The 20,823-nt window shown below is 35.4% G+C and overlaps 1 protein-coding gene across 1 annotated transcript; it reads left to right on the forward strand.

Moving 5' to 3' along the window:
• Nucleotides 1–8,383: 8,383 nt before the first annotated feature.
• On the forward strand, nucleotides 8,384–11,556 carry LOC113331032 (putative vesicle-associated membrane protein 726). Its single transcript, XM_026577804.1, has 5 exons — nucleotides 8,384–8,788; nucleotides 10,026–10,167; nucleotides 10,280–10,400; nucleotides 10,582–10,644; nucleotides 11,063–11,556. The coding sequence occupies exons 1-5, from the start codon at nucleotides 8,599–8,601 to the stop codon at nucleotides 11,204–11,206; spliced, it is 660 nt and encodes a 219-aa protein (XP_026433589.1). The 5' UTR covers nucleotides 8,384–8,598; the 3' UTR covers nucleotides 11,207–11,556.
• Nucleotides 11,557–20,823: the final 9,267 nt, after the last annotated feature.

The raw sequence follows: 20,823 nt of genomic DNA on the forward strand, positions 1-20,823 counted from the left end.
ATTTTTTCTATAAGTGTACCAGTTTGTACACCCCAGTTATTTACCCATACATAAACAGATAAGCTTATGTAGTCATTTTTTCCATATGTGTACCAGTTTATACACCTTTGTTTTTTACCGAAACATAAGCTTATGGAGTCATTTTTTCCACATATGCACCAGTTTGTGCACCCTAAGAAAACAAACAAACTATGTAACATAAATTGCATGAAACGGATTGGCAATGTTATGCTTAAGTCTCATACTTTACATAGTTTCCTCTAAACCATTTGTGCAGTCATATACGACTTTTATCATTCAACAATTACTAATATTTCAGTCAAATGAAAAATACAATTCTTGAACGCGAACTGAAGTGGTAACAAAGATATTTAGTTAGGTCCTCTTATCACTCAAAATTTGGGCATATTCTTTGTTTATGTAACTTAGAATTAGAAGGGGTTCGGAAGAACATTCTCAAGGGGTCTATGATAAACACATTTTTGTGTCCGATTTGTCTCGATTTTACATATTGTTAGGGCTCATTTTTGTACTTATTATGGTGTTTTATTTATTTGTAGGTATTTTTGGCCAATAAACATTTTTGGAAAAATTCGGCTCGAAAAGTTGCTAAAGGCACCTCCGAAGGACATCTACTAAAAGGACTCCCATTTTGGATAAGGGGCACCCGAATTGTTAAGGGCCACCCACCTGTTATTCATACCCCATCAGAGGATAGGAGGCGCCCCTTATTCTTCCCCCTTTAAACATATTTTGGCCGGAACAAATTTACAGAGCCGTGAACTTCCCAGTTTGTATTTGAACGATATTCTCTCATGGATTTTCAGTGGAAGTACGTGGGTATGGGCCTGTTAGGATTATGGATGCTAGCTAATGGACTTGGACGCGGAAGAAACATGATTATTACACGTTGATTTGTTAAAACAGGGAAGAATACTCACTCGGATTATGTTGGTTCTATTCTTGGAAATTTCGTGCAGTAATGGAGCCATATATTCTGTTAGATTCGTTTTGATCTTCATAGAGTTTTTGGAGAGTTTGGAAAGAGCTAGAAGCCGCATATAAGAGAAAAATAAAAGGAAAGTATCGTGACCTGCGGGAGAAGAAAAGAAGTTTTCTCCGAGTTTTAATCGGCTTGTGGTGGATATAAAAGGTGGAGGAAGTCATAACAGAGGAGGAGAGGAGTTTGGGGCCTTTGCGTAGTTTAGAGGAGGCTCAGTTACGAAGAAATCACGCTGCAGAGAAAGTTGCAGCAGCAGGAGGAAGAAGACGAAGCTGAAGAACATTGGACGACCCAAGTCAGTCGCAGAAAAGTGTGGTTTATCCACGACACACATAGTATCGTTCCCAGCAGTCTTATATCTTATGTATCGTTAGTAACAGTCGATCTGCCACGCATATAAACGTTGCAATTGATCTGTTTTGGTGATTTTCCTTGTACTTCCATCTTTAAACACTCTTTGAGCCATGTTTCTATCTTTTGAGAGTTTGTACGACATCATGAGCTAAACCCCAATATTGGGATGACGGAGGAAGCCATATTTCATACGTGTGGTAATTATACTTAAATCTTTCATGACTTTTTGCATGGATTATTAATTGTTTTATGGTTTTTATTGAACGATTGTGATTTTAATTGATGGGTTATACTTAGGTTAAGTCTTCTGATATCTCATGCTTTAGATTTATAGTCGTTGCTTTTCAAAAATCTACCTTGGCAAAGAAACAGAGTCAATATTCTATTTGAGATGTAATTGTCTAGAATAACTATATGAATCGCATGAATGGATTTACTGGTGGAATCATGAGTCCCAGTCTCTCGTAACATTAAGTGAAACCAAAATTAAGTCTGAAATCAAATCTTTACAAGTCTTTGAACGAACTTCTACTTATCACTTTAAAAATTACATCAATTTTTGGCGCCGCCGACGCGGATTTGTACTTAGATTTGTTTTAGGTTTATTTTTATTTTTATTATTTTTTTTTTGTTCTTTTTTTACGCGTTTTGGTATTTTTCGATTCTTTTCAGATTTGGAGCGAAGCTACAAGGAAAGAAAAGTACTATAAAAGGAAAGCATCGCCAAAGAAGGAAAGAAAAGAGGAATCTGAAAGGAGTGAAGAAGAAGATTTTGTATATATTTATTTTGTTTATTTTTAGAAACTGTAAATAGGATTTTATTTTTGTAATTTTTCTTTTCCTTTTTGGACATTTTTATTTTTGACTTTATTTTTGGACTGGACATTATTATTATTTTGAAACCCTAAGGAAGGATTAAAAATTAAATATAAACTGTTTGCAGGGAAGGACGACAGTTACGATACTGTCTCGGCCCCTCGGGTTCGTACACTGACATTGGAGTTGGTGGCCTGAGTCGAGTTCAACGGTTCATCGTCCGTCTGGTACGGGAGGTAAGACTCTATCCACCCACGAATCCCCTGTCAGTGGGTTTTATTTTGTGTGACAACTCACACCCCTGCAGTAGAATGTCGAACTGGTATTACAATAGCCAATACAACGAATATCCGACTGAGTTTCAAAATGGACGTTACTACTTTGACCATAGTGTGAATAGTGGTTGGGAACATCATACTTTTGAAGATTATGGTCCATACCAGGGTGAGCCCAATTACTATCCACATACGCACCGGTCATATGAGCAAAATTCTTATATTTCTCCTTTAGAAGAGTCTCTCAAGAAATTAGAAGAGTCAACACGTAGGATAGCTGAGATGAATAACTTAGTTTATGATGAAAGAAAACTTTCTTTAGAGGAATCCCTCAAGCTGATAGCTGAGACGAACGAAAGAATTGCTCGAAATAATCTTAATTTTCAATACAGTGTCTCCAATAATACCCTTGAAAATGAGGATAGTTATTTGCATAATCAAGATGACGAGGATATAATTGGTAAAACTACTTGTTGTTTAGATGAGGTTCAACCATTTTCATGTTATTATAATGATTATGATGAGGATAGTGTTGATGAAGAATTTGAAATAAATAGGCATAGTGATCAGGAATTTGCTACTCCAATTGAGCTTAATAATAATATTATTTCTAGTTCAAATCCAAATAATTTTAATAATTATTCACCTATTCAAAAGGACGAGGATTTAACTAGAGATACCCCCGTTTTAGACGATGTAGTATTTCCTTTTGATTGCGAAGCTAATAATGGTTTAGAGGAACGGGTATATTTTGAGTCTAGCGATTTAGAAACAATAGACTTAGAAAAATAAAATGAACTCGTCGAGATGAGTGAGGATGTACCCGACTTAGAAGAATCAATTGACCATTTTCATGAGTTAGATGACCTTGAAATTAGGGAAGTTGTGACTAGTCTTTCTAGAGACACTGAAAACTCGGGGTTTGGGGGTGATTATCATTCTCCATGTGATTTAACTCTTCGAAAGATCCCTCACTTGGGACTTGACATATGTGCCTCAACCATTTTACAAGATTATTTTCATACACGTTTTCCTGAACCTAGTGATGTCCACAAGAAATTTCAGTTATTAGAAACCCATCCTCTGGTTGATGTGGTTTACCCAGGCTATGATACCCAGATTGACTTTGTTTTCCCACCAAATATTTTTCTTCCAAATGTGGGAATGTTTGATTTTCAAAAGTGTCGAATATTAAGTTTTGAGACTAAATCTAATTACTTTAGGAGATTAGGGTCGACATACTTGTTTAAGGAAGATCACCACTCTCATTGTGGTCGGCTGTGTAAGTCAAATCTGATTGACTTAGAGGATCCTCAATTATTCAGGTTATTATTATGTGCTTCTAAGTTTTTGTTTGAGTTTTTCCAAACTCTAGAACCTGAACATTTGGATCTAACCTATGAGGAAATGCAACCCATGAAAATATTTTATTTGGACCCAGTTATAGATCCTGAACCTGAACCACAACTGGATGTAGTTGTCTTAAATAGGAAACTAGACAAGGATGTGCTTTATTTGTTTATTTTCTTGGCATGTTGCAGATTCCTTTTACTTGTGATAGCTCTATTTGGTTTTGATGACCCACAAATATTTCGGCTATTACTTTATAATTTTATAAGGTGACTAATCCTTTCTTAGTCTGGCTGAAGACATTAAACTTAGCACTTCTTGGGAGGTAACCCATTCTCATGCAACACGGTAATATCTTTCCTTATCTCTTTTGCTTCAAATCGTAACAGTTTCTCCTTGTTCATGCTTTTAATTTTATCTTTAGAACATTGAGGACAATGTTAGATTTAAGTTTGGGGGTATAGGAGAAACTTTTTAGTTGCACAATTAAACTCTAGAGCCTAGAAATTTATGCTTATTAAGGATAGAACTAACCAATCTAAGTGGATGGAAGCATTTTGGTTGTAGGAGTTAAGGAACCAATCTGACTAGATGGCAACATCTAAAGAGTCTATTCATAAAAGCACAGAGATCAGGTGTTAGAAATAACATAATAGTTTCACCATATCTCGTTGAGTCCTTTTCACTTCTGTTTTTATTTTGTTTTGTTTTTAAACTATGTTTCTCTAAGTGATTAGGTGGGGCTCACGATTCAAGTTGTTACCAATGCTAGGGTGAATTAGAGTGATTGAGGTACAAAAAATAAAGAGAGAGAGTTGAAAAAAAAAAAGAGAGCGGATCATCAGACCAACTGGAATAAATTCAATAAAGTCGACCACTGGAACCCTTGTATATGCCAGTTGTGTTGACCTAGAGTTAGGATTATCAATCACTGATTCCCTTGTATATGCCAGTGTGTTGATATTAGTCAGACTAGTATCTCACTCCATTAGGATAGGTTCATTTTGGCGGAGGCCTTCAGATAGATATGAGAAACACCGTTCACCTAGTAAACATCAAAACCATCTATGTTTTTCTATATCCATCTTCTTGATCTATCCATGTGATTAGTTTTGACTTCGGATATTGATGTCCATAGTGCGACTATCTGAGTAGATCTCTGTCACTTCATATGAATTTTAGTATGCTTGAGTGCAAACTCGTGTACAACAATTGGAATTTCGCATCAGAGTACTTCCTCCTGTAGTCAATAAGTATGCCAACCAAGGAGATTCTTTAGTGCCTTCCAAGGTTCTGTGTAGATAGCTAGGGTATGGAGTAAAAATGTTTTGTGGGTATACCTCTGGTAAGCCCTCCGGAGACAACACTCCGCCACTAGGGACACCTAGGGGTTTAAAGGCTTATTGCATACGCTAAATGCAATCGACGATGCCTGCGACAGTCATTTAGGATTTTATTTCTATTTTATTTTTCCTCGAGGACTAGCAAATAATAGGTTTGGGGTATTTGATAGACACATTTTTGTGTCCGATTTGTCTCGATTCTATATATTGTTAGGGCTCATTTTTGTACTTATTATGGTGTTTTATTTATTTGTAGGTATTTTTGGCCAATAAACATTTTTGGAAAAATTCAGCTCGAAAAGTTGCTAAAGGCACCTCCGGAGGACATCTACTAAAAGGACTCCCATTTTGGATAAGGGGCACCCAAATTGTTAAGGGCCACCCACCTGTTATTCATACCCCATCAGAGGATAGGAGGCGCCCCTTATTCTTCCCCATTTAAACATATTTTGGCGGGAACAAATTTACAGAGCCGTGAACTTCCCAGTTTGGATTTGAACGATATTCTCTCATGGATTTTCAGTGGAAGTACGTGGGTATGGGCCTGTTAGGATTATGGATGCTAGCTAATGGACTTGGACGCGGAAGAAACATGATTATTACACGTTGATTTGTTAAAACAGGGAAGAATACTCACTCGGATTCTGTTGGTTCTATTCTTGGAAATTTCGTGCAGTAATGGAGCCATATATTCTGTTAGATTCGTTTTGATCTTCATAGAGTTTTTGGAGAGTTTGGAAAGAGCTAGAAGCCGCATATAAGAGAAAAATAAAAGGAAAGTACCGTGACCTGCGGGAGAAGAAAAGAAGTTTTCTCCGAGTTTTAATCGGCTTGTGGTGGATATAAAAGGTGAAGAAAGTCATAACAGAGGGAGGAGAGGAGTTTGGGGACTTTACGTAGTTTAGAGGAGGCTCTGGTATGAAGAAATCACGCTGCAGAGAAAGTTGCAGCAGCAGGAGGAAGAAGACAAAGTTGAAGAACATTGGACGACCCAAGTCAGTCGCAGAAAAGTGTGGTTTATCCACGACACACATAGTGTCGTTCCCAGCAGTCTTATATCTTCTGTATCGTTAGTAACAGTCGATCTGCCACGCATATAAACGTTGCAATTGATCTATTTTGGTGATTTTGCGTGTACTTCCATCTTTAAACACTCTTTGAGCCATGTTTCTATCTTTTGAGAGTTTGTACGACATCATGAGCTAAACCCCAACATTGGGATGACGGAGGAAGCCATATTTCATACGTGTGGTAATTATATTTAATTCTTTCATGACTTTTTTCATGGATTATTAATTGTTTTATGGTTTTTATTGAACGATTGTGATTTCAATTGATGGGTTATACTTAGGTTAAGTCTTTTGATATCTCATGCTTTAGATTTATAGTCGTTGCTTTTCAAAAATCTACCTTGGCAAAGAAACAGAGTCAATATTCTATTTGAGCTATAATTTTCTAGAATAACTATATGAATCGCATGAATGGATTTACTGGTGGAATCCTGAGTCCCAGTCTCTCGTAACATTAAGTGAAATCAAAATTAAGTCTGAAATCAAATCTTTACAAGTCTTTGAACGAACTTCTACTTATCATTTTAAAAACTACATCAGTCTACGTAATTAAAAGAAGTAAAGTTAAGCCTTTTTTCCTAGAGCATGGGTTAAGCATGGAATTAATAAATCAAACTTAAATTATTGACATGAGTGGAGGATGCGTTCCCATGTTATTGTCTCACTGCCGCTCGAGAATGAAGAAGGCCTTGCCGCCATCACTTCGAGTGCATTAGACCCAGATTCATTTTTATCAGTACCCAGACTTGGATATTGCTGGACCAGATTCAAGGCAACATCTACAAGAAATAGATTAGATATTATAGCATTGTTTCACCAAACAAAACTAGGATGTGTCTTATTAGACATATAACAAGGAAAATGTTAAGATGCACCCAGTTGGGGATCAATATGGCTAACTAATGTGGAAACTGGTGATGGTTGAGTCATTCATCCACAGTTAAGTAAAATAGACATATTGAGGGTGTAATTGTAGCTTTGTTGGTTTGGATATGCGTATAACTACAACTAACCTGAAATTCTTGTTCAAGCAATCAGACAACAAATGAAAAATACAATTATCTCAACAATAAATAAGTTGATAACCCCAAGTGCAATACATAAAGAATTCCAATACCCAGTAAATATATACAATCTTCAACCCAAACGAAAAACAATTTGCTCATAACACATATATAGATTCAATGCATATAGTCCACAACAAGAAACAAATTCTCAAAGAATGTTAGATAAAGATCATCTCTAATTCTAGAAATTTAAGATTTATCAAAAATTTCATGATACCAAACCCCACATCCTAGTCAATATCCTGTAAACAAATCTCCAATTCAGTATAAAGGAACAGAATCCCCAAATCCAACAAAATGAAAACAAAAACTAGATCCAATTTCCAATTCAACGTATGTCAATAAAAAAAAAGACAAGTAAAATACTTACAAACTTCAAGATCGTTCCTACAAAACTTAATGTTTCTCCCAAGACAAGCAGATAAAATTGAGTCTTATTGATTCTACAAGATCTTCTTTAACTCAGAATGATAAGAATCATCAGCAGATGACAGATCGAAACATTAATTATGAACCAGAAGATGATTTTGAAGAGAAATCATAGTTTTCAGATAACATTGATTCTCGCATATATACACAAATCTTTTCACCAATTTGGTGCCATCAGGAATGGGATTGGACCTAGAAAAATAAGAAATCGAAAGAGAAAGCAAAGAAATTTGTACGGTTAATCGAGATGAAAAAAGATGAACAAAGTTTCGCTGCAGAGCTCTGTCGATAAAGCCGATGAAGAAATGATTTACAAACAAATCAGTGCTGTGATTTTTAGATGAGGGTCATTTCTGTCACCATAATAATTCTTTTGGACTACATCGTTTATATTAGGACTGACTCGTCCTAAATTGAATAAATTTGGACCTCATAGTACTAGGCCTGGGAGGACAGGACTAAAACGTCTAAAACCCAATAGATATGGGATTAAACGTCAATTCCTATAACTCAAAAACGTGTACCGGTGGATCCCAGTTGTCAAACCAGTGGCATTCTCAGACATTTCCTCACAAGTCCATGGTCAAGATTGTAAACTTGTAGACAAAACTACAGGGCACATTTACCACTCTCTTTTCATCCAACCATAATAAAAACTTAAATATAAATCGAACTCGTTTTATGTTTTTCGCCGAACATTTCTCTTCTCCTCTCTCTCCACATTACCCCCAAAAAGAAGAGGGAAAAAAAGAAAAATCGATCAATCCCCGATCATTCGTTAGATCGATCTTCACTATTTTCCTAATTCTCAATTCTGTTTCTGAAATTTTCTGATTTTTTTATCAAGAAATTAATTTTGTTGGTTAGGGTTAGGGTTTATTGTGTTTAGAAATGGGACAACAGTCATTGATCTACAGTTTCGTTGCTAGAGGAACAGTTATCTTGGCCGAATACACTGAATTCACAGGGAATTTTACAACAATTGCTTCTCAATGTCTTCAAAAACTACCTGCTAGTAATAATAAGTTTACCTATAACTGCGATAATCACACCTTCAATTACCTCGTAGAAGACGGGTTCAGTAAGTTTCTCAATTCTTTGTCTTTTCTCTAGATCTAGATTTCCTTATTTTTTTTTCTTTTTGATTTTTCTTTTTTTCTGATTTGATCTATGTGTTCGTCTTCTTTTAGATCTAGTATTGATCTGTTCGATCCACAGCTGTAAATTGTGATTGATTAGGTGTCTTATTCTCTATTTTTTTATCGATCATTGATCTATTGTTTGTTTGCACCTTGTTCCCGATTCATCTCTTTTTTGTTCGTTTCATTTATCTGGATTGATAAAAGTCATGTTGAGAATAGAATAAAACAGGTCAACTTGGTACATTCAGATCTTAGAGAAGCCCTCAGTTTGTTCATGTTTCGTATGATATACTTACTGATTTCAATCTCTTAGATCTTCAAATTTAAGTTTATGGGAGTAAAGTTCTTAAATAGGAGAATTAATATATGGATTTTTAGTTGTATTCATTTAGAAACATGTTATATTGTCTTATTTTTTCGTTGTTGCGGGAAAAAAGGAGTGGGGGTAGGTGTCATGGTTGTATGCGCGTCTCGGTTGCTGAAAAAGTCTGTTTTTAGTTGAGCGTTTTATGCTTATATTGGTTTTGTAGTGATAACGTCATTTTCTGAATTTGTTTCAAAAGGCTCATTATTGTGATTACATGTAGTCGCATTGTTGCTCTCCTATGCAACAAGGCTTTTGATGTATTAACTAGAAATGTCTATTTATCTTCTTTGAGTTAACATGGCAGCATCTTGGATCTGTAATGCCAGTGTGCCTGATCCTGACCAATATTTTGCATTTCTATATGTGTTTGATACTAAACTTTGGAGTTCAGTTTTTGTTGGCAATTAGATTTTCTTTATTACACATTCATTTTATCACAGTATTAGCATGGTCTGATTTTGGTTGCCATCTTTTTATGCATGCTTTGGTGTCTCATGCAAGTTAAAATATCATGTGTGTGAGGACAAGTAACCATAGTTTTGAATCCATTATCTGCTATTTAATTAGCCGGAATATCTCGTCAACGCATCCAACACTGCTGTGCCTACTATTGATTAATATCTTCACTTCTGTTTTTTGAGATCTCGAAGCCAGGGTACCCTTCTGTTCTTGAATGAACTTTTGCATTTCTTTTTTTGGGACCTCTCATTTTATGATACTTCTGTTATAGTTAGTCTATTTCCTCTCTTGTATTTGCAGTCGGAGCTTTGTCTTGTTTGTCAGATTCTTATGCTTTATGAATTCTGCAGCCTACTGTGTGGTCGCAGTCGAATCTGCCGGTAGACAAGTACCTATTGCATTCCTAGAACGTGTTAAGGATGACTTCAACAAGAGATATGCAGGAGGAAAGGCTGCAACTGCTGTTGCACACAGCCTTAACAAGGAGTTTGGGTAATTTTCTTACAATTTACCTGGCAATAGGAAACAGTAATGTTAGTATTCTTTTTAATCATAGCTGTGTGTGTTAATGCTAAAACCCTGTCACCGCCATCCACATTTTCAGGTCAAAGCTTAAGGAGCATATGCAGTACTGTGTGGATCATCCAGAGGAAATCAGCAAACTTGCTAAAGTTAAGGCTCAGGTTACTGAAGTAAAGGGAGTGATGATGGAAAATATTGAGAAGGTGAATAACAATCAGTAATATCTTCATTTGAACTGCAAAGTGCCGTGTCATTCAAAGCTGATTGTCCCTCTCTTCAATTTCGCATAAATCACTTGATTCAAGGCACACGTAGGATGTTCCATTTGGACATTTCTTAAAGTAGTGGGTTGCCTATCTATAAATGAATCTTTATGTCATGCAGGTTCTCGACCGAGGTGAAAAAATTGAGCTTCTGGTTGACAAAACAGAGAACCTTCGATCACAGGTTAGTGTGTCTGTGGCTGCAGCTGTTATAGTGTAGTTTACTTGGTGTCATTGCTGGCATCATTATTAGTTTGGTAATTACCGACCTTGTATATATTTGTGTAAACCTGAACTTCATTTGGAACCATATATTTGTTCTGGACTGTGGTGAAACCTTCGATCACAGGTTAGTGTGTGTGTGGCTGCTGTTATAGTGTAGTTTACTTAGTGCCATCGCTGGTATCATTGGAACCGTATGACATAATAACTTTATTAGTTTGGTAATTTCCGAACTTGTATATATTTGTGTAAACCTGAATTGTATGTCCCTGAAACTCATCATAAGAAAAACTTATGCTTGTTTATGTATGAACAGTGAATTATGCACTATTTATTCTCTTTTTATAGTAACGAGGACGGTATTATTTGGCTCTTGGCAGGCACAAGATTTCAGGCAACAGGGAACAAAGATGAGGAGGAAGATGTGGCTACAGAACATGAAGATAAAGCTTATAGTTCTTGGTATTCTCGTTGCCTTGATTTTGATCATTGTTCTTTCTGTTTGCCATGGATTCAACTGTTAGATGTACCCCTACAAAGAAGACAGACAGCGTATCATTCAGTCTCACTTTCTTTCCAGTTGCTACTCTACTCTATCCCTTGATTAGGAAAAACAAAATATAGCAGTCTTTACTAGAATTAGCGCGTGCATTATCCATCCGTGTTCTGTGAATTATTTGTCCTTTTTTTTCTTCTTCTTACCTGTGATTCCTTTCTGGTTATGGTCAGCAGTTCTTTTGTTGTTTTTTTTTCTTTTTTTTTTCTGGGATGGAATGGTTGTTTGTATTTTGTACGACTATTTGCGTGTATAGATAAATGTAGGCATGAATTCATTATTTTGCGGAAGTAGAAGAGCTACATTATATTTTGATCATTTCAGCAATTTGCATTCCAATTTTTACATTCTGCTAGTATGTAACCCATGTAACCAGTGCTACGCACCGTTTATGACCGGAACTGACCAACATGACCCTATTTGGTGAGGCTTTGCCCCGCACTGGAGGAGGTCCCAATTAACAACTGTAGTGTATAATAGATTAACAATTGGAATTGGGTCCAAAGAGCATAGCCGAATGGTATCCTATCAACTCCAGTAAGGAGGAAGTCAGCGGTTCAATTCCCGTCGCCGTAAAGGTTTGTAGTTGATTAGTTGTATAGTGGGCCGTAAAGGTTTGTAGTAGATTAGTTGTATAGTGGGTCCGGCTTTCTTGTATCAAAAGAAAAAAAAATTAACAATTGGGACCAAATTCACAATTTACATGTTGTTTAAGGTGTTAACCTTTGAAATTAGTAAGTAGTCCTTCAAGGTTAATCTTTGAAATTAGTAAGTAGTTCTTGACATTGAAAACATCAGTACTATTTGCACTTCAATGAAAAGTTACACTTGTTATAACTGTATTAGATACATTAAAAAGAAAAAAATATAAAATAGATTATCAACTCTAAATAGCACAAATCATTTGAAATGAAAAATTACACTTGTTATAACTGTAATAGATACATTAGAAAGAAAAAATATAAAATGGATTATCAACTCTAAATAGCACCAATCATTTGAAGTGCTCCTGTCAAAGAAGATGTAACAAAGGAAATGCCTTGATATATCTTTCTTTCCTCAGAATTCATATATTGAATACTCTCATATCAACCTTATTCATCTTAACCATAACTAGTTCAAATGACTCAAATGAAACTAGTTAAAGAGTTGTTCAATTGCTATATTCTCATAGAAGTATACAAGAACACAATTGAAGTAAAATCGGTTTGATTCACTCGAATCAATTCATGAACATTATATCCACGGTTTCCAAAGAATGCATTCCTTAATATATAAATGTATTAGTTCATGAGCCAACCGATTTTAGAACTTTAACCACTCAAGTATGCAAACGGGTACACATATTTAAGTAGCCGGTCTGGGTTTGTGTTCGCCAGTATGCAAATGGGTATGCATACTTAGTACACTTTCAAATCTTAGCAGAAATTCCTGGACGTATACCTTACGCAAGTATGCGTACCGATATGTGTACTTGGTACACGGAATTTCACAACTTCAAGTACGCATACTAGTATGCATACTTTAGTTCCGGTCATGGATCACATACATGTAAGAACGCACAATATGTTTATAATCCAATGATGGTTAAGTATTCTAAACTCTTATTTCAATCATTGAAACTTTCTTAGAGGATGACAATAGCCATTTTCACACACTATTAGCATCAAAGCAATTTTCAAGTTATTGAAATAATCATAACGAAACATTCCAAGTTTACACCAAATGATTGTATCACACAAACCATGTAAGATGTTACTCGGCGATTTTCACATGATCTTCAAGATGAACTTAATTGAAGTGAAAGCTTACCAACACATATCCCGATAAATATGTAAGCGAGTTAAACTCAGCTCGAAATCTCAAATGTGTATAATAGAAAACTATATCGTAACACGACTTATGTCTCAATATAGGAGATAGAGTAGAAATAGACTTTCCAAGTGATAGATGAGTTTCAGTCTCCACATACCTTTTGTTGATGAAGTTCCACAAGCTCGCCTTAGTAGTTCTTCGTCTTCAATTGATGAACGCCGTGAAGTCTAATGCTCAACTACACAATCTATCCTAGTCCGAGACATCTATAAGTAGACTAGAAATCAAGACTTATAGTTTTGATCACTAACATTGACAAACAAGCTTGAGATAGCAACTCTTGCAAGTTCGACCAAGAAGTGCTCTAACAATCTCCCCCTTTGTCAATTTTGCTGACAAACTATCAATACATATGGATTACAAAATAAATAAACTTTGTAACTTCTCATCCAAATGCTTGATCTCCTTGGTTCTTCAACATTACTCGAAATCTTCGTCACTTCCAAGTACTCCAATGATTCCAAATGTGTTCAGTTCCGATTCATTGTTGTTGATGATCCGTAGAAATAACAATGAGAAAAACAGTTGCTCTCAATCATTGTTATACAGTGTCATATTATCATTCTACAACATCAAAGTCCAATTGTATCACAACTTTGATAACAATACTATGGTGATATGTATCACTCGCCCTTAGTCAATACTTCATCTCAACATGAAAACATCTCCCCCTTACATAATGATCCGTAAACCATATGTATCTGTAGTGTGAACTACACATTAATTATCCCCCTTTTTGTCAATATAAATTGGCAAAGGTACGAAAACTAGTGGGATCCTCATGAAATTTTCATAGAGATACTTCATGACCAAAAGAGAACAACATATCAACTTGTTTAGATGCAATCATATAGTCGAAAATAAATGCATTCATCAAAGAGTTTATAAAGATACAAGATAATCCCTACAGTATTCCACAACCGCACTCCCCACAAAGATTTGGAAGTTAACCACAAGTTCAACTAAGAACTCCCCCCCATAAAATGCCATTCCCGAAAGAACAACAAGAGCGACCTTACTTTTACAAGAAAAGAAGGATTGCTTTGGACATTAACAAATCACATAAAAATATGAATTTGTATCCAAAAATCTCAATTGAATTAACCACAAGGAAAATGATCAGTTCAATTGGTCATGCTCAACATAAGAAAACTTACGGAACAACACAATATATGCACAAGGATGTGGATCAGGTAAAGACCAATACTGCGAAATAATCAAATATTCATTCCATTTTTCATCATTATTTGCACAATGACATATAATAGACTTGATTTTTGTAAAAAAAATTTCATCATTTCTTCCATCAATATTTTCATAATGACATAAAAATGCTTAACTTTTGTAGTCAAAAGTTCATTCTATATTTTATCAATACTTTCATACTGACATAATAGAGATAACTTTTGAACAAATATGGGACAATCAAGGTTCACAGACGTAAACTACATATCCCATAACAATTTGCAATATATAAAACCATAAAGATTAATACTGCAAAAATCATCTTCCAAATAAACTTTAGAATTTAAACAAATAGATCTAAAAACATTACAAAATGAAAACGTTGGCAATAGATATGTGTACTCACAATAATGGCTATTCCAAACCCTAGTTATCCTTCTTAAAAACACAAGAATAAATTCTCATAAGAAGTTTCCTAGACATTGAGATCTCTGAAAAATTCTTTATCGTCCCCGAACTCCTTGTTGTCAACAACCATGGGAACATAGGTTCATGAAGAAAAGAGTCAATTCTAACAAACCTTTTGAACTGATGTCGAACCAGGGCCTTCTGAATTTCAAGAGTTCTCAGAGAAATATCCTTTATTTCCTGAATCTCCTTCCTTGTTTCCTTCAACTCTTCAAGAACACCAGAAAACTTCTGAGAATTTGAAGGAACAACTCTTGGCTTCCTCACATTCTTTATTTTTATTTTCAAAGTTGGAGGTAACGGAGATTTATCTTTTTCCTTCATGATTGATGGCTTAAAAATCATATTAACATCTTTTCCATCAGACGACATAATGCTTGAAGTATCCATATGAGCGTAATTGTGAGAGAAAATCACAAGGTAATATCAAAAAGCAGTCTTATGATAAAAAGAGTTTCAAGAGAAGGAAACAGGAATATAAGGTTACAGAACTGAAAAGACGATGGTACCCAAATATACCTCAATCTAAAGCTTTTCCACATATAATTTCTTTCTCCGAAAGTGATTGTCTATGGAATGAGTCGAGACAATACAACAAATCGGTTCACACTTCGTGTGATCGTCTATGGATACGAGATTGAGACAATACAACAACGAAGTATGTTTACTTGATAAAAGGTTCGGACTTAACCAAACACAATATGATTGCTTATCAAGTAAATACGAATTAACGTTTTTGTAATTTACTTTAAATTATAATAACGACAATTACAATTGCGGAAAACAAAAGTAAATGACACAGCAAGATTTTGTTAACGAGGAAACCGAAAATGCGAAAAAAACCCGGGACCTTGTCCAAAATTGAATACTGTCAAGATTAAGTCGCTATACAAAATCAAACCAAATTCGTATAGTTGAGACCAAGCAACTAAACCTATAGTTCACCTAGTTCCGTCTGTATTCCCACACCTCTGACCTATAATAAGTCACGTACTTGGAACAATTCCTTTTGTTCGTATTTCAAACAGTAAAGGAACAACAAATCTGTTTGGTATCAACTCTTTTCAACCAAGTGGTATAAGTTCGACAAAGGCTCTTCTGTTTATCGTAATAAACTCCTTCATCAGGTTTTTAGATCTATCTTATTATCAACTACCAAAGTAATTGTTAAGATTTTGCAATCAGTACTTTTAATCACAAAGAATTGTATTGATGCCGATCAACACAACTAATCAATCTAATCTACCACAAGGATAAACCGATTATAGTTGGATCCTCTTTCACCGAAACAAATATTGTGTACACCAAAGATTATGAATCCCAAATCAGAAATCTTTAAAGTCTTTTTTGTCTTCAAATCTTATTAGATCTTCAATAAACACCTGCACACAATCAACTTGAATCTCTTGTGATCAATCACGCATAGAACGGAGTCTGTTAACAATGGATTATCACAAGACGTCTTTAGATCTACAAACAGTCTAAAGATCCCCGTCGAAACTTCGATCTAGTTTGAGTGAATCTTATATCATAAGAGAAGATTCTCAAGCATAAACAAACTATGTGCAATCAAAGTTCAACCACCGTTAGTCAATTAAATCAATCGAAAACAAAACAAAAACCGTAATTATCTAGTTTCCCACCAACAGTACTAATAGAGCTTCTCAATCCCAAAGAAGTCTTTAAACTGAGCGGCCGTAAGAGATTTCGCCTAATTAGGTTACTCTCCTCTCCGAATAGGCGGCTTCACCAGCAGCAGCACAACTGAGATAGTTCTTGCTGTACGAAGGATTAGTTTGCTCGAAATGCAAACTTTCGTATTAATAAACCAAGGAATTTCCATAACCGAAAATATTCTCAAGATATGCAATATATTCCAGATTCGGTTTCCATAATTCCTGTAAATGCTTTGTCCAAAATAATGACCGAAAATCTCTTGGAAAATCTCCAACTAGTAAATGCACATTTCTAATTTTTATTTTCCTAAAATAACATTAAAAACCTTAAATAAAAGATTCTCAATTTATTTTTTTCGATCTGGGATTTTTTTCCTTTAGCTATTAAGGAATAACTTTGAACAATATAACGAGAAGCGTTACTGCACATGTTCAAAGTATGTCGACATCCTTACTTTGTAAGTCCTCTTTCATACTTACAATCTTGAAACCGATTTGCCACACTTCCAAACAAGTTTAGAATTGGTTCAATGACTTTCAAGAACTACGTGATTGATCAAGAACACTCAATCCAAATCATGGGTTTAACAGTTCTACCAAAACAAGTTTCGTCTCTACCTCCATGTGAGTACTGTGCATAGTCACACTAGCTTTCCAAAATTCGGTTGACTAGGTACTAGGATCGGTTCCCCACATATATATGGTATCTAACTTGTACTTTCTGCACATGTCCATAGGATCGGTTCCCCTTTCTGCTAAAAACTTGTTGCACCTCATACAAGGATCGATTCCCCTTTGGGATAGATTGCACCTCTTACTAGGATCAGATCCCCTTTACCCAGAGTTGGTCATACCAATAACATAAAATCGATCATACCATCTCAGGTGATTACTTAAGATCGGTTCACTAATAAAAGTCATACCAATACAAAAGTCAGGCCTTTGTGAATAGTTTTACCAAGAACATCAAAAAGTCATGAGCGGTTATACTAATCACACATATTGGTAGTTCAAAATATATGCAATGAATAAGTTCATGAATTTACTTCCTTTAAACAAATGTAAAACTTTGTTTCCTAGGATGAAATCTTCACCTTATAGCCATACATAATCACAATAACATTCAAATGATTATGTGGATGTCTTATCTACATAGTTTAATGGTTAAGCAATAAACCTCGTATTGTATTCCTTAATACTATGTCTAAATAAAGTATAATCATTCATGCTTCGCAGTTTTTTTTTCAATATTCATGACTTGAAAGACACATTAGGAAATGAAACAGTTCAACTCAAATATCACTAACCTCAAGAGGAAGAATGATGTTTGAAAAAGCGGGGGTCTAACAACACCACCCAATATTTCGATTAGCAATTTGTATGGACAAACTCGAATATACTTTTAAGAGAATCAACAAGAATCAATCAATTAAACGTTTCAACAAGTTTATATCTCTCTTCTTGATTTGATTTACTCAAGCAAGAACTGCGAGTTAAAATCAAATACAAGAAATAACTTGGATGGTACCAAAGACCAATATCCAAGGATCAATCAATATCAATCAACAACCAAAGGTCGGATTTCCAATTGATTGATTCAAACACACAACTTGTATTATTTCAATTATATAAACAAATATAATGCGGAAATAGAAATAACACAGATACCGGAAATTTTGTTAACTAGGAAACCGCAAATGCAGAAAAACCCCGGGACCTAGTCCAAATTGAACACACACTGTATTAAGCCGCTACAGACACTAGCCTACTCCAAGCTAACTTCGGACTGGACTGTAATTGAACCCCAATCAGTCTCCCACTGATCCAAGGTATAGTTGTACTCCCTACGCCTCTGATCCCAGCAGGATACTGCACACTTGATTCCCTTAGATGATCTCACCCACAACTAAGAGTTGCTACGACCAAAAATCGAAGACTTGACAATAAACAAATCTGTCTCACACAGACAAGTCTATCAAAGGATCAATCTGTCTCCCACAGATAAACCCTAAAATGTTTTGTTCCGTCTTTTGATAATAATCAAGGTGAACAAGAACCAATTGATAATGCGGCTTATATTCCCGAAGAACAACCTAGATTTATCAATCACCTCACAACAATCTTAATCGTATGGTAGCGAAACAAGATGTTGCGGAATCACAAACAATGAGACGAAGATGTTTGCCATTACTTTTTATATCTTGCCTATCGGAGATATCAATCTCAAGCCAATAAATTCGATTGTATTCGTACGATAGAATATGCGAGATCAGATAACACAACTACGATAAAAGTAGTATCGGTCTGGCTTCACAATCCCAATGAAGTCTTTAAGTCGTTAACCTGGTTTCAGAAGAATAAAACCAATGGTTAAAGGAGAATCGACTCTAATATGCAAACTAGTATCACAGGTGAGGTCTGGGGATTAGTTTTGCACAAATACTAGAGTTCCCCTTATATAGTCTTTCAAATCAGGGTTTGCAATTAAGTTACCTTGGTAACAAAGCAATCAATATCCACCGTTAGATAAAAACATGATTTAGATTCAAGCTAATATTTCTCAACCGTTAGATCGAAAACTTATCTTGTTACACACACTTGATAATGCACGCTTTTAGGTTTGTTAACCGTACCCAAACGTATGCACTTGTTGGTTCAACAATAGTTAACCAAAAGGTTAGCCATATGATCATTTCATATCAACCACGTTAATCTTCACCATAACCAGTTCAAACGATTTCAAATGAACTAGTTAGAGAGTTGTTCAGGTGCAAGGAAATCTCATGTACTACACAAGACACAATTGAAGCAAAGATGATTTGATTCACTCGAATCGGTTCATGAACTTTTATAGCTACAGTTTGCAAAATGCATTCCTTACTCTTTTTAAGTTTAAGTTCAGAAATCATCTTCAGATATATAACCTTCTCAAGTTCGCATACTAGGTTCGCGGACTTAAGTTACCGGGCAGAGTTTACAAACTCCAGTAGAAATTCTCGGGTATGAGAACCTCTCCGGTTCGCGGACTTAGTTTCGCGCAAATAGTTTGTCAACTCCAGAAAGAAATTCTTGGGTTTGAGAACTTCGGTAGTTCGTGGACTTGGCTCACGTCATTCTTCCGGTTCTCTTGATCAACAAAGTTCGCAAACTTTGGTTCAAGGAATATGACTTATACATAAATGTGTTTCCATAACAATGCTTATGTCCACCATTGGTTATGTAATCTAAACTCTCGTTTGAATCATTGAAACATTCTTAGAGGACGTTATATAGTTGTTACACCATTTCTCGTCAAAGAAATTTTCAAGATGATTGAAACATATCATGACTTTCGTCACATGGTAAAGATAAACTTGGTTAAAGCGAAAACCTTACCAACTCATATTTCGAGATATAGATAGGCGAGGTATACTCGGCTCGAAATACCAAATGTGTATAATCAAAGTCTATATATATAGCATACGACTTATTGTCTCAAAGAGTAGGAGATAGAGTAGATAGACTTTTGAGTGATAGATAAGTTCAAGTCTTCACATACTTTTTTGTCGAGAAGTTATACCGGATTCTTGAGTAGTTCTTCTACTTGTATGATGAATCGCCATGAAGTCCTTGAGCTCAACTTTACTTTCTATCCTAGTCCGAGACTTAGCTATAATAGACTAGAAATCAAGACTTATAGTTTTGATCACTAACATTGACAAACATGCTTGAGATAGCTACGCATGCGATTTCGACCGAGCAATGCTCTAACAATTTCCCCCTTTGACAATTTTAGTGACAAAACTATCAATACATATGGAATACAAAAAAGATAAAGAAACTTTATTAGCTCCTATTCCACATGTCTAATCTTCAACATTCCTCGAAATCTTCGTCACTTCCAAGTACTCCAATGATCCCAAAGGTTGTAAGTTTAGCATCACCGCTGTTGAAGATCCGTAGCTATAACAATGAGAAAACATAGTTCTCGATCATTGTTATACAGTGTCATAGTATTATTACACAGCGTCAAAGTTCAATTGTATCATAACTTCAACAATAATACTTTGGTGATATGTATCACTCCCCCTTAGTCAATACTCCATCTCACATGGAAACCACTCCCCCTTACACAATGATCCAAAAACCATATGTATTTGTAGGGTGAACCACATATTAATTCTCCCCCTTTTTGTCAATAAAATTGGCAAAGGTACAAGAACGGGATCATAATGAAATTTCCGAGAGAGACATTTCATGATAAAAGGAAAAATACATACCAACTAATTTAGATGCAATCATAAAGCCGAAGCTAAATGCATTCATCAAGGAGTTTAAAGATACAAGATAACCCCTCTAAAATTCCACAGCCGCACACCCCTCAAGATATGACCATTAAGCA

The sequence above is a fragment of the Papaver somniferum genome, unplaced genomic scaffold (assembly GCF_003573695.1).
Source record: "Papaver somniferum cultivar HN1 unplaced genomic scaffold, ASM357369v1 unplaced-scaffold_123, whole genome shotgun sequence".
Classification (NCBI taxonomy): Eukaryota; Viridiplantae; Streptophyta; class Magnoliopsida; order Ranunculales; family Papaveraceae; genus Papaver; species Papaver somniferum.

Excerpts from the sequence above, each read along its gene's own strand:
- LOC113331032 (XM_026577804.1), top strand. The coding sequence starts at position 8,599 with ATGGGACAACAGTCATTGATCTACAGTTTCGTTGCTAGAGGAACAGTT. Across the intron at positions 8,789-10,025 it reads CCTCGTAGAAGACGGGTTCA|CCTACTGTGTGGTCGCAGTC; the intron begins GTAAGTTTCTCA and ends TGAATTCTGCAG. Across the intron at positions 10,645-11,062 it reads CAGAGAACCTTCGATCACAG|GCACAAGATTTCAGGCAACA; the intron begins GTTAGTGTGTCT and ends GGCTCTTGGCAG.